At 35.8% G+C, this 15,179-nt stretch overlaps 1 protein-coding gene across 1 annotated transcript in view; it reads left to right on the top strand.

Moving 5' to 3' along the window:
- Positions 1–1,926: 1,926 nt before the first annotated feature.
- Positions 1,927–15,179, top strand: part of Rtkn2 (rhotekin 2) — a 75,457-nt gene continuing 62,204 nt past the window's right edge. The window contains exons 1-2 of the mRNA XM_005334309.4: positions 1,927–2,247; positions 7,569–7,765. Coding sequence (XP_005334366.1) covers positions 2,188–2,247; positions 7,569–7,765 — 257 coding nt within the window. The 5' untranslated portion in view covers positions 1,927–2,187. The remainder of the gene's footprint in view (positions 2,248–7,568; positions 7,766–15,179) is intronic.

Genomic DNA, 15,179 nt, shown 5'->3' on the forward strand with positions numbered 1-15,179 from the left:
ACAAACACATCTGCAGTTGTATACCTAGTATTCACTCATCAAATATTTCCACATCATTTCCAATGTCCATTTGGTCGGCTTGCCTGTTTTCATAAGTGCCAAGGCCAATGTCTCGGCTTGGCACCAGAATCACGAGGCACTCACAGCTTTGTAGGTTCAAACAGCAATTCTTTATTCCCGCTCTCACACCGCCTCCACACAGGTCCAGGGGCAAACACGTTCTGCCGTCTCCCGCACAAACCACCTACTCCACGAGGCTATCTCCAAATCCCATTCTAATCTCACAAGAACTCAACGGGAACAAGCAGCAGGAACACCCTAATCCCAGCAATAATCTTCAACTTCCAATTTCCCTAAAACCCATTATCTTAAACTGGCAACGCCTTAAACTCAAGGAGCCGGTTACTTCCTCAAACCTGATCAGCTCTAAACCCGGATCTGCCTAGGTCCTTGAGCAAGGTCACCTCATTAAAGCATGCATGCAATGTCCCATCAAATGTCCTCTAAGCAGCATGGGGTACGCTTGGCAAGGAAATTTCGATGCGTCATTCCTACTTGGTAATGGCCCTCAGCACATAAGTGCTGCCTTCTGTATGTATTTTGATCTGAGTCTGAAAGCTGTGTGTGTTATGCGATAAATACTGTATGTCTGATGATGAACTCTCTGTATGTTTTCTTTTATGAGTCAGGCATTATACCAGACTCATACAACTCACGTTGAGTAGGGGATAATTACACCATAAAGTGGTAGCATGAGGTGTACACTGGGAAAAGGGGAACCTAATGACAATGGAATTCAGATGTGTTTGGAGAGAACAAGATGAACTCTGTGTTGGTATTCTGAGTTCCATATGCTTTATAGTTGTGTGTAAGGATATGACCCATATACTCTTAATGACCCATTCTCTTAATGTAAGAGGAGAGTCATTCTTAACTGGGCAGCTTCTAGTATCACCTAGTCCAGAGGATCTCAAAGAAACAAATTATCCATTTGACAGGAAGAACACTTCTTATATTTTTAATAAGTATATCTTCAAATCAACGACTAAAAAAAACTTTGTGTATAAGATGAACATATGTACAAGATGAACATATAATAAAATTTACTCTGGGACATGTGCAAGACTGGTGGAACATTGGGATAACAGATCCATACAGGGACTATCCCAGGCAAATAAAAAACCTGGTCATCCTCTTTTATGGAGAGAAGTGTCCAAGGCTTTCTATGAGGCAAGGGTAGGAGGGTTGATTTGTTAGACTCCTTCCTCAGGAGAAAAATGTTTTAAGTCCAAAGAGGCTTCCTGTACCCTTTTCAAGGGGAAAATCATGATAAGTCAAGAACATTGAACATTGAACATTGTACAAGGGTCTGAAAACCCTTTAATAAAAGGTGGTCTTTGTACTAATCTTTAGGGTTAGCAAGAAATGGGGGCTCTCAGAAATTGGAAATCATACCTTATAATGCTATGATATGGTGGGGGAATGAGAGAGAAGAGAGAAGAAGAGGGGGTGCGATGGAACACATCTGGAATTAAAAACACAACACAACACTGGGGGTAATAGAGGAAATACTGCAAAATAGCTGACATGGTGCCTCACGAACCTGATACACAAGACCACGATTTCTAAGTGAGTTTGGGTGACAAGGCAGTACTATGAGAGGGTTTGAGAGCCAGGCCACCTGGTTCTCTGAGAGCAAGACCGGGGTCTCCTAGTGACACTCTGTTCCTTGAGTTGTCTGGGGCGGGGGTCCAGGAACTGCAGCCTGGAATCGGTTTGCTAGGATCACTTTGGAGGGCCCTACTTAGGGCAAATGCAGGGCGCAGTTAACCCGCAGCCTACACCTTGAGCAGGACAGCTCGCCCAGCCGCCGACTCCGCCCCTCGGCCCGCCCCCTTCCAGGCCCCGCCCCATTCTCCGACAGCTCCTTAAGTTTGCCAGCCGCCGGACCCTTCCCACTAGGTCCTCACTCAGCAATCGGGTCTCTACCGACTTCCGGCGGCGGGAGCCGCCGGGTGCACCTACTGCGCGTGCGCGAGGCCCTGGCGACCCCCGATGCTCAGTTCCCCTGTGGCGGGGACTTGGTACGGCCCAGCGGTTGGCGTACTTTGAGGCTCCAGTCAGGGGCGGGCTTTTCAAATTACCCATTTGAAGGAGAGGCGACAGCCCGGACTGGTTGCGCTGGAGATGGAGAAGCAGACCCTGAAGGGGCCTGAGCTCAGCCTGGCGGGGCTTCCCGCCCAGCAGGTGAGTCAGGAGGGAGCTTGCAGCCCGCGAGAGGGACTCCGCTGCAGCTTTACGCCTCGCAGTGTCTGGTGGTCGGGGAAGCCCCAGCCTCGCGCCCTGAAGACCGCAGTCGCCAGACACAAAGGGAAGGACTAGGAGATGCATTGTTGGGGCTATGAAGGACTTGGCCATCTGCACCCTCTGATTTTGCAGGGAGAAACTGAGGCCCGAAATGGGGCGCGATGCCAGAGCCCCGCAGCGCGTTTCTCTGCACTCCTGTGCGTTGCCCTCCGCAGGGTTTGGGCTCTTGTTTTTACAAGTGTAGGTGGTGCTGGGGGCAGGGGGTGTCCCGGGATTTGCAGGAACGCCCTGGAGGACTGCTGACTTGGTGTCGGATTTAATGGAAAGCATAGCTCTTCGAGCGATGTCTGTGCACAACATTAACTGTTGGTGGGAGGCGGGGTGAAGAAGCAAATTGCAACCTCTCAGCTTTAGAAAATTGAAAGTTTGATAGTGAATTCTTTCCATATAATTAGAAAAGAAAAAGGGAGGACACTTTGAATTGGATATAAGCTTGACGCTTGCTTTTTTCCCCACATTTTTATTGGTGCATTCTAGTTGTACGTATTGATGGATTTTGTTGATACATATTCGAATATGCACAAAATAAACAATATCATTCCCTAGTAGTTGGTGTTTGCTTTTTAGATATGATGTAAAATATATGTTAGAAACCTTTTAACTTAACATAGACCAACCTTATTTCTTGGCAACATTACTTAAATATACCATCCACTCTTAACCATAATTATAAGATCTTAAAAGAAAACAATGGCGTCTTTCATTTGGATTTTCACTTCCTTTTTAATCTCTGCCTTTTACCTACTCATGAAGTGCAGTTGTTTAAACCATATGAAATTGCCTGTTTTGTGGGTATAATATTTGCAATTTCATATGGTGCACCTTATATCTTTGTTTATAAGCCTGGAGTTTCCTTAATAGGTAATATGATTTTGAGAAGTCTTAAATAATACTGTGAAAAATAAAATAAAGCAAGATGTTAGGAGTTACAGTTTGGTAGTCCAGGACCTTTATTAGTAATTTGTGCTGTTTATGTCAACATTTAAAAATAAATATTTTGATTAAAATACTTAAAAAAATCTTGTTAGGTACTTTGGCTGCCCCAATTTTTAGCATAATCTTGATTTCTAGTGAATTGACAGTCTGTTGAGGTTCCTGTACTATCATATAGGTGTAGCTGTACAGCTATATTTATTAGCTGTGATTGCAATAATATTTAGGAAGGATAGGAAAAAGGACAGCAGATAAAATCACAAAATAAGTTTAATTGCATGGAATGAAAATGTTTAAATATTAAATATGCATAAGTGCTGGGTTATATACATGTGTTTAGTGATGTCTAAAGTCAAAATAATTTTCATGTGGAATTGCTTCTGTTGTTTGAACCTTGGAAGAAATCACAAAATAGTAATAGATTTCAAACAATAAATATTTTATTTGGTGTATTTTTTTCCATATAAATGAAATTGTCATCTAATAGGGGTAAGACTAAAGACTTTGATGTGGTCACATGCTAGGCAAAGACCTATTAAACCTTGGAGTCATCTCTGATTCCTCACAGCAGAGAACATTAGTTTCAGATTCAGAGTCAGGTCAAATCCAACTCTGCTTGTCTAGATTTTATTAAATTACCTGTCTTTTCTAAGTTTAGTTTCCAAAGTTGTAGAATGCTGTACAATTTTGATTAAATTGTCTTCTTTAACTCCAGTTTCCATAGTTGTATTGGCTATAATGCCTTTCTTAGAAAGTTGTTGGAACTTGAGAACCTCTCTAAAGTACTGAGTACAGCACCAGCACTCATGACATGCTTCAGAGATGACTATTATTATTATTATTATCATCATCATCATCATCCTTTGTCCCACTCATCTGAGCAATTGGGGCAGTCAGCTATTTTTTATTTTAAAATGTCCAAGCTCTTGAAAAAGACTTGAATGAAAATTAAATTTGAGAAATAATACTACCTAATTGCTGAAAAGTCAATGGATACAAAACTACAAGTTTAAGAATTCTCTGTTCAATTCCATTTTCATGGTAGTGCTAACAGCTCCAGACCTTTTTCTGTACATGAACAATTCTTAAAATACACAAAATTTCTTTTGGAGAACTGCGATCCTACCATATATAGTCTTCTATAATTTTTCTTTATCTTTACCTTGGTCTCTTAGTTAAACTTGACTTTTCTTTTTTTTTTTTAATTTTTTTTTATTGGTTGTTCACAACATTACAAAGCTCTTGACATATCATATTTCATACATTAGATTGAAGTGGGTTATGAACTCCCAATTTATCATTCATTAGTGAATGATAATTTCTATCGGAATTACTACTGGATAATGTCTATATTGTCTTCCCAGCAGCCCAACTTCAATTTTTTTTTAAAAAAATTAGTTCTTAATAACAACAATAAGGTCATTTTCTTTGTACTTTCTTTGCGTTCTTCTAGCTTGTAAAACCAATTCAATTTCTCATATATTCTGTATTTCTACTTTTTAAATTTTATTTATTTGTTGATTATTTGTTTATTTATTTGCAGTGGGATCAAACTCTGGACCTGGCACAAGCTAGGCAAGAACTCTGTCATTGAGATATACCTCTAGCCTTAGATTTATAAAGTGTCCTCCTATTTGATTCTCAACCTTGCTCTGTTCATTTATTTTTATTAGCCTAACTTTAAGTACTTACAAGATCAGGACATCAATGTAGGTTTCTATTTGACTTGATTATAAGCAAGCTCTTATTCAGAAAATTGAACTAGAAATAAGAAGAGGGTAGCTCCATCCCATTCTTTGCTATTCTGCAGGTTTGTATTCAAACACTGCAAAGAGGGATAGGTACAAGGAAACATGCTTTTGCCATTGGTCTTAATCAGCCTTGACTCTGTTTGGCCATTTCCTTGTGGCTGAGGCAACAACAGATGATTTTAGCCCCCTAAACAGTAAACATCACCATTGAATGCTCAGTGGTTGCCCTCATTTCCTCCCTAGGATCACTTTGTTGCATTTATTAACTAAAACCAACTTCTTTGATTCCATCAACCCTTACACTACAGCTAGTATTGCTTGCCCAGAGAGGTCTACTTCTGCAAGGAAAGAATAGATGTATACTAAAAGAAGTTGCGTGGAAAACACATTTCTGGCTAAAATGATAACCTTTTAGAATTATTCAGAATACATTAAAAAATCCATGCATACACTTCCCAATCCATTCTGCTTATGTTAGCTACCCCAGATCCACTTACATTAGCCTGACTAGACCTCCCTCAGCAAGAGAGAAGGGTCATAGTTTATGTATGTGAATTGGTGTGGGTAAAGGCTAGATATTTTCAGCTTTGTAGGCCATAGTCTATGTTGAAATAACTTAACTCTGCATTGTATCTTGAAAGTAGCCATAGACAATATGAGTAAGTATGACTGCTTTCCAGTGAAACTTCATTTACAAAACAAGTGACAAACAGGCAATGGTTTACTAACCTCTGTTAGTAACTTTTTCAGATCAGAATTCTAATAGTATCATCTGCTGAATATACCTCATTTTCTTATGAGTATTAGCTTAATCTTACACATAAGTCTTTTTTTTAAACCTCAACTTATATTTCTCTTCTTCTATAATTTTATGGTGTCTTTTTCAATAAGTGACAGGGAGAAGGCAATCTTCATTCATAGGATAGAAACTCTAGAAGCCCAGATTGATTCCTTAATGTGGCTGTGGCCACCTGCTGGTTCTGTAACACTGTTGCAACTTTCTAGGTTGCTGTAGAAATTTCCAGTAGTCCAGTAGTTCCTTCTCTATCTAAGACATAAAATCACTAGAGGAACTTTTTAAAAAATGCTCAGGTCTCACCTCGAGAGGTCTCATTGGTTTAGGTTAGATAGCATTTTATTATTATTTTTTTTTAATAAAGCCCTTCTTCTTTGCCTCAGATGATTCTAAGAAGCAGCCAGCTTTGAGAGTCATGTGCTAGTTCAACTGGATGCCTCATTGTTGCATTTAAAAAGCAAAGTTGAATTTAGTGGCACCAGATGGTATTTATATTTGGGTTTTGGGGTAAAGCTCTTCCTCTCAGCATCAAGTTGCTCCCTGTGTTCACTCTCCAATACCAACCAGTCTGCCACTGTTAAGAGACATATGGGTCACATAGATAATTCTTATAATTAATTGCTAATTACATTAAGGAAGAATTTACTTTGGGGCTGACAAGTCATAAAAAGATGAAATGGAGTTGTTGAAATTCAGTCATGTGTAAAAAAGGAAAACCAGCAAATGACTACGTTTATATGGTACACCAGTTTTGAGTTACAACACACCAAGAGAAGGTTTTTATGTGGTGATTACATGATGTAATTACAGAAGGTAATTAGATCTGTTTTCTGTATGTGAAAAGCACAGTTGATTGATTTGGATAGTCAAGTTAAATCATCTACTGCAGTTTCTCTTTTGGGGGTAATCTTTATAGACTAATCTCTCTCCTAACATACATCTTTTCTTTCTGAAATAACTATTTTTCTAATATCTGAGACTTTTATTATTATTAGATTCCTTTCATATTTTAAATTTATATTTTGATGTAGTTAGAAAGCAAGTAATAGTGCTCATTTTTACACAAAAATGGACTTAAAAGAAGCATTATTGCATGTTTGTGGTAAAGAGTACCTTTGTGATTTATAGATTTTTTTTTTTTACAAAATCATTGAATAAAATCAGAACCATATATTCAATTTGTAGAATTTTATTTCTGAAAGTGAAGCTTGTATATAGATCAAATCATTATAAGATTATTAAATGAACTTAAAAAAAGACTTTCAGAACTAAAATACTTAGTAGTTTCTTGATGACTCAGTATGTCCAGAAGTGTATTCTAAGTGTCCATTTGAGGTAGCTAGACCTGTGACATTTTCTAAGCAGAACCCTGCATTCAAACAAGATAACATTCTGAGGTTCTGGATAAACATTAATTTGGGGGGACACTATTAAACCTAGTATAGTTACAGTAAGAATATGTACTGTCTCATTATTGTTTTTCTTCTGTTTGTCCAGTAGATTGTAAAAACTTTCTAACAATGAAAGAAATTAAGGTTTTGCAAAAAAAAAAAAAAAAAATTTAAAAAGCTCTATTTTAATACTATTATATATTTAAAACTTTGTTTCTTTCTCAATATGGTATAAAATGAATGATCCCTAGTACATTTTCTATTATGGATTTAAAAAATGTCATTCTGGATTTTTGCTACCTTTTAAAAATGCTTTTTTCTTTATTTTAGGACTGCAGCATTCAAGAAAAAATAGACTTAGAAATTCGAATTCGAGAAGGCATATGGAAGCTCCTTTCTCTGAGCACTCAGAAAGACCAGGTTTTACAGGCAGTTAAGAATCTTATGGTGTGCAATACTCGAATAATGGCTTACACATCGGAGCTACAGAAATTAGAAGAGCAGATTGCAAATAAAACTGGAAGATGGTTAGTAGCACAGTTTACCTATGACTTTTAATGTACTTGAATATTTGAATTGAAAATACAATATAATTTAAATATAAGTACAAATCACCATACCTTTGTAAGCATTTTAACAATAGGACTCAGAGTGAACTATTAAGCAGCAGTTTTCGTTGGGCAATTTGTTGTGCTCAACATGTAACAATACAATGAAAGTGACTAAGAAACAAGGAGTAGGGGGATAATTTAAGAGGAAAGAACTAACACTGATGAGTACACATAGAAATGTAGACTTAAAAAAAATGAATTGCTTAGAGACCTGTTAGTAAAAAGGTACTGGTTAAGAATAACAGAAACTTAGATAAGGAAATTCAGATGAGTGGGCAGCAAAATTATAAAGATAAAAAAACTTATGAGTGGAGAGAAATGCAAAAATCTTCTAGCATATCCCTTCAGATAATGAACATAAGTTCTAGAGAGGCAAGGAATTTACTTAAGGGCATGTAACTAGCTAGTGACAAGCTAATGAGAGTTAGGATTTGCTAAGTAACTTCTGAACCTTTGTGCTATCACTTTTTGCTGCATTTTAGATTAGATCTACAATTTGTATATGAAATTATATTCTATCCTATTTGTAATGCCAGTTCTAACTTTGACCTAACAATCTACTTAATTTAGTGACTAGATGTTAGTGTCTTTTTCAATAGGAATAGTCCTACATGTCTCTTTGTTGATTAGCCTTACAGCTCTGGTACAAGTGAAAAGTTTCTTTGTAGATGTTAGTAGCCATTGTGTTGGTCACTACTTGGAAAGTAAGGTAAAAACAGATAGGAGAAGCTGGGTATAGTATTATGGCACATGCCTATAATCCCAGCTACTTGGGAGACTGAAGCAGGCAGATCACAAGTTTAAGGCCGGCCTAAGTAATTTAGTAAGACCCTGTCTAAAATAAAAAATAAAAAGGGCTGAGGATGTAGCTCATCAATAGAGTGCCCTAGGTTCAACCTCAGTACTGTAAATAAATAAATAAATAGAACAGTTTAGAGAAGATTTTTGTAAAAATAAAATATTAACAAAATCATGATTTAATAGAGACCTGGGTACAAAGTAGCCAAACTTACTAGTGGTATTGCTTTTGGATAGCTATTTTCATCTCTGTGTCTCAGTTCTTTCATTACAGTAGGCATGATAATATTTACCTTTTAAACATTGAGATAAAAAAATACATATGTAAATAAATATGAGTAAACCTAATGTAACATCTTTTGCATATTTAATACTCAACAAATGTCAAATAGTTTGTTTTGTGACCATGCATTATTAATAAATTGTTTCAGTATCATAATATAGGAAAATATTTTTCAGATAGACATACGTTGATTTAACTCAGTACTCTTCAAACAGGTCATGTGTCACTAAGTATAGATTATGTGTCCAAAGATAGGTAGTCTTTTAATAAATAATGACACATCTCCTTAGAACATGAACTTTGAAGATGAAGCATAAAACTTTAGAATGTGGTAGAGTTGTTAGTTGTGTTCTCAGCTTTCATAGGGGTTTTGTTGGGAAGCAGTTTCAGTGGGAAATTTTGAGAAGTACTGCTTAAAAAAGTATAGGACTAAGCTGGGTGTGGTGGCTCAGGAGACTGAGGCAGGAGGACCAAGAGTTCAAAGCTAGCCTCAGCAAAAGTGAGGCACTAAGCAACTCAGTAAGATTCTGTCTCTAAACAAAATTTTAGAGCTGGGGATGTGGCTCTGGTCTAGTGCCCCTGAGTTCAAACTTTGGTACCCACCCCACAAAAAGTAAGTGTAGAATTAAGCGTTTCATATTTTATCATTTTTCGTGGTGTCATTCATGGTGTCTAAAATATTCTTCTGGGAGCCATAACTACCTCCATATTTAGTGCATTATTTATAATAAATTATGAATTGGGAATTTTCTTAATTTGGCAGCTTAAATTTTCAGAAGTTGCTGATTTATAAAAATATTAAACAAGCTTAATCTCTTTTAAATTTATATAGTAAAGATGAGGAAGAATTTTGGAATGCCTATTTAAAAGTGCATGAATTTTAATTTTTTTCTGATCTTTGATAGATAAAAATATCTTTGTTTCTCTACACACTTACTTGTTAATCTTTCATATAAACCATTGTTACCTTCGCTTATTGACGTATTTATAGAATTTAATGAAACCTTGAATATTCTGAACGGATTTTTTCCCACAACTTTATTTTGTATATACTTTTAGAACCTGAGTTCACTGATCAAATAAAACTAGAAATTATAGTACTTGATTTCTTTCGTATCTTTTTAAATTGAGGCATTATAATGATATATAAAGTTGGAGTGCTTTGTGGTGTATTCCTGCATGCACCTAATATAATTTGGTCAACTTTATTCCAGTTTTTCCCCTTTTGCTCCCTCCTCTCTCTTCCTCTGTCCCCCCATTTCTACTCTCTCCTTTCTATTTTCACAAAATTACCATTTTTTTTAATTTCTTTTTTCTCTCTAGCTTCTGCGTATAAGAGAAATACCTGACCCTTGACTTTCTGATTCTGGCTTATTTCACTTAGTATGATGTTCTCCAGTACTATACAGTTAACAGCAAAGGACATAAGTTCATTTTTTGTTTTAGCTAAGTGAAACTTCATTATCTCTATGAACCGCATTTTCTTCTTTTTAAATTAGTTCTAATCAGTTATAAATGACAATAGAAAGCTCTTCAATTCATAGTACACAAATGGAGCAGAATTTTTCACTTCACTTGTTGTTCACGAGTTAGAGTCACACCATTCATGCAATCATACATGTACCTAGGGTAATGATGTCCTTCTCTTTCCTATCCCCTTGCTCCCTCCCCACCTTCCATTTGTCCCATCCAAAGTTCCTGTCTCCTGAGCCACTGGGATTACAGGTGTGCACCACCACGCCCAACTTAGTTTTACACTTTCTTAAGCAGTACTTCTCAAACTTTTCCACTGAAATTGCCTCCCCACAAAATCCCCTATAAAAGCCGAGAACAAAACTCAAAACTCTACCACATTCTAAATTTTTATGCTTCATCTTAAAAGTTTATTTCTAAGGAGATGTGCCATTATTTATTAAAAGACTGCCTATCTCTGAATGCATAATCTATATTCATCCCATGCTGAATGGATTATGGATATGGATTAGCATCTACTTATCAGGGAAAACATTTGGTCCCTGGATTTTTGGGACCTAAAAATGCTTATTTTGCTTACCTTGATATTCTCCAACTTCATCCATTTACCTGCAAATGCTATGAATTTATTCTCTTTTAATGCTGGGTAATATTCCATTGTGTATATGTACCACAGGTTCTTTATCTATTCATCTATTGAAGGACATCTAGGTTGGTTCCACAGTTTAGCTATTGTAAACTTTGCTGCTATAAACATCTATGTGGCTGCGTCACTGTAGTATGGTGTTTTTATATCCTTTGGGTGTAGACCAAGGAGTGGGATAGCTGGGTCAAATGGTGGTTACATTCCAAGTTTTCTAAGGAATCTCCATACTGCTTTCCAGATTGGTTACACCAATTTGCACTCCCACCAGCAATGTATGAATGTACCTTTTCCTCAACATCCTCACCAAAACTTATTGTTGCTTGTATTTTTGATAACTGCCATTCTGATTGGAGTGAGATGAAATCTTAAAGTATTTTTGAATTGCATTTCTGTATATATAATATATATATATATATATAACTATATATAGTTATATATATATAACTATATATATATATATAACTAGAGATGTTGCATTTTTTTCATATATTTATTGATTGATTGTATATCTTTTTCTGAGACGTGTCTGTTCAGTTCGTTAACCCATTTATTGTTTGTTTGTTTTGGTGTCAAGTTTTTTGAGTTCTTATATATCCTGGAGATTAATGCTTTATATTTTTTGAGTACTTATATATCCTGGAGATTAGAGCTTTATATGAAGTGTGTATGGCAAAAATTTGCTCCCAAAATGTAGGCTCTCTCTTCACCTCATTGATTGTTTCTTTTGCTGAGAAGAAACTTTTTAGTTTTAATCCATCCCATTTATTGATTCTTGATTTTATTTTTTGTGCTTTCCAAGTCTTGTTAAGGAAGTCAGGTCCTAAGCCAACGTGTTGAAGATTTGGGCCTCCTTTTTCTTCTATTGGGTGTAGGGTCTCTGGTCTAATTCCTAAGTCCTTGATCAATTTTGAATTGAGTTTTGTGCAGGTGAGAGAGAGAGGTTTAGTTTCATTTTGCTGCACATGAATTTCCAGTTTTCTCAGCACCATTTGTTGAAGAGGCTATTTTTTTCTCCAGTGTATGTTTTTGGCATCTTTGTCTAGTATAAATAACTGTTTTTATGTTGGTTTGTCTCTGTGTCTTCTTTTCTGTACCATTGGTCTACATGTCTGTTTTGGTACCAATACCAAATACCATGATGTTTTTGTTACTATAGCTTTGTAGTATAGTTTAAGGTCTGATATTGTGATGTGTCCTGATTTATTCTTTTTGCTAAGGATTCCTTTGGCTATTCTGGGTCTCTTATTATCCCAAATGAATTTCATGATTGGTTTTTCTGTTCTATAAGGAATGACCTTGGGATTTTAATTGGAATTGCATTGAATCTGTATAGCACTTTGGGTAGTGTGGCCATTTTGACAATATTAATTCTGCCTATCCAAGAGCACTAAAGATCTTTCCATCTTCTAAGGTCTTCTTCAATTTCTTTAGTGTTCTGTAGTTTTTATTTAGAAGTCTTTCACCTCTTTTGTTAAATTGATTCCCAAGTTTTGTTTTGTTTTGTTTTGTTTTGTTTTAGGCTATTGTGAATGCGGTAGTTTTCCTAATTTCTCTTTCAGAGGATTCATCACTGGTATATAGAAATACATTTGATTTATGGGCATTGATTTTATATCCTGCTACTTTGCTGAATTAATTCATTAATTCTAGAGTTTTCTGGTGGAGTTTTATTAGATCCTCTATGTATAGAATCATGTCATCAGGAAATAATGATAGTTTGAGTTCTTCTTTTCCTATTCATATTCCTTTAATTTCTTTTGTCTCTCTAATTGCCCTGGCTAGACTTTCAAGGACTATGTGGAATAGAAGTGGTGAAAGAGGGCATCTCTGTCTTGTTCCAGTTTTTAGAGGGAATACTTTTAATTTTTCCTCCATTTGAATGATGTTGGCCTTGGGCTTAACATAGCTTTTACAATGTTGAGGTATTTTCCTTCTAAGTTTTTCTAGTGTTTTGAATATGAAAGGGTGCTGTATTTTGTCAAATGCTTTCTCTGCATCAATTCATATAATCATATGATTCTTATCTCTAAGTCTATTTATGTGATGTATTACATTTATTGATTTCCATATATTGAACCAACGTTGTATCCCTGGAATGAACCCCACTTAATCATGGTGCATTATTTTTTTAACATATTTTTGCATGCAATTTGCCAGATTTTTTAAAAAATATATTTATTTATTTTTAGTTGTAGTTGGACACAACACCTTTATTTCTTATTTATTTATATGTGGTGCTGAGGATCGGACCCAGGGCCTGGCACGTGCTAAGCAAGCACTCTACTGCTGAGCCACAACCCCAGCCTCAGCGATTTGCCAAAATTTTATTGAGAATTTTGCATCTATGTTCATGGGGGATAGTGGTCTGAAATTTTCTTTCCTTGATGTGTCTCTGTCTGGTTTTGGTATCAGGATGATACTAGCTTCATAGAATGAGTTTGGAAGAGTTCCCTTGTTTTCTATTTCATGCAGTAATTTGAGGATATTAATTCTTCTTTGTAGGTCTTGTAGAACTCAGTTGGAATCCATCTGTTCCCAGGCTTTTCTTGGTTGGTAGGCTTTTGATGGTTGAAATTGATCTGTTTAAATTATATATGTCCTCCTGGTTCATTTTGGGTAGATCATATGCCTTTAGAAATTTGTCGATGTCTTTGAGGTTTTCTATTTTATTGGAGCATACATTTTCAAAATAGCTTCTAATTCTAATTAGTGTCTTGTTATGATATTTTCTTTTCATCACGAATTTTAGTAATTATTGTTTTCTCTCTCCTCCTTTTCATTAGGGTGGCTAAGGGTTTGTCAATTTTATTTAATTTTTCAAGTAACCAGCGTTTCATTTTGTCAATTTTTGAATTGTTTCTTTTGTTTCAATTTCATTGATTTTAGCCTTGATTTTAATTTTTGCCTGTTTTCAACTATTTTTGGTGTTGGTTTTTTCTTTTCTAGGGCTTTGAGAGGTAGTGTCAGGTCATTTATTTGTTGACTTTTTCTTCTTTTAATGAATGAGCTTAATGCAATGAACTTTCTTCTTAGCACTGCCTTCATAGTGTCCCAGAGATTTTGATATATTGTATTGGAGTTCTCATTTACCCTAGGATTTTTTTTTTAATCTCATTCCTGATATCTTCCATTATCTGTGTGTCATTTTGTGGGGTATTATTTAGTTTGTAGGTGATGGAGTAACTTCTATTTTTTACTTTTTCATTTATTTCTAATTTCATTCCATTATGGTTAGATAGAATGCAGAGTAGTATCTCTATATTTTATATTTGCTAAGACTTGCCTTGTGGCATAACATATGGTCTATTTTGGAGAAAGATCTATGTGCTGCTGAGAAAAAAGTGTATTCTCTCATTGATGGGTGGAATATTCTATATCTGTTAAGTCTAAATTATTGATTGTTTTATTTGAATTGTATGGTTTCTTTGTTTAGTTTTTATTTGGCAGATCTATCCAGTGGTGAGAGAGGTGTGTTAAAAGTTACCCAGTATTCTCTGTTGTGGTCTATTTGATTCTTGTAGTAGAGAAGGGTTAGTTTGATATACCTAGATGCCCCATTGTTTGGGGCATATTTACGATTTTTATGTCCTGTTGATGTATGTTTCCCTTGAGTAGTATGAAATGTCCCTTTTCACTAACGTTGGTTTGAAGTCCACTTAATCTGATATGAGGATGGAAACTGCTCCTTACGTGGTCCATGTGAGTGATAGTTTTTTCAGTCTGTGGATGGCTTTTCCAATAAGATGATTCCCTTGAAGGCAGCATATTGATGGGTCTTTTTTTTTCTTTCCCCTTTAATCCAGTCTGCCAGTCTATGTCTTTTAATTGATGAGTTTAGGCCATTTATATTCAGAGTTATTATTGAAATATATTTTGTATTCCTGGTCATTTTGGTTTATTTTTGGTTTTTAACCTGACTTTGTTTTACCTTTGATTGGCCTTTCGTTTAGTGTAGTTCCTCCCTTTGCTGATTTTCATTGTTGTTTTTCATTTCCTCCTCATGGAATATTCTGCCAAGAATGCTCTGTAGTACAGGCTTTCTTGTGGTAAATTCTTTTTATTTTTGTTTATCATGGAAGGTTTTTATTTCATTATCAAATCTGAAGCTTAATTTTGCTGGATATATGATT

Source organism: Ictidomys tridecemlineatus, chromosome 1 (genome assembly GCF_052094955.1).
Source record: "Ictidomys tridecemlineatus isolate mIctTri1 chromosome 1, mIctTri1.hap1, whole genome shotgun sequence".
Classification (NCBI taxonomy): domain Eukaryota; kingdom Metazoa; phylum Chordata; class Mammalia; order Rodentia; family Sciuridae; genus Ictidomys; species Ictidomys tridecemlineatus.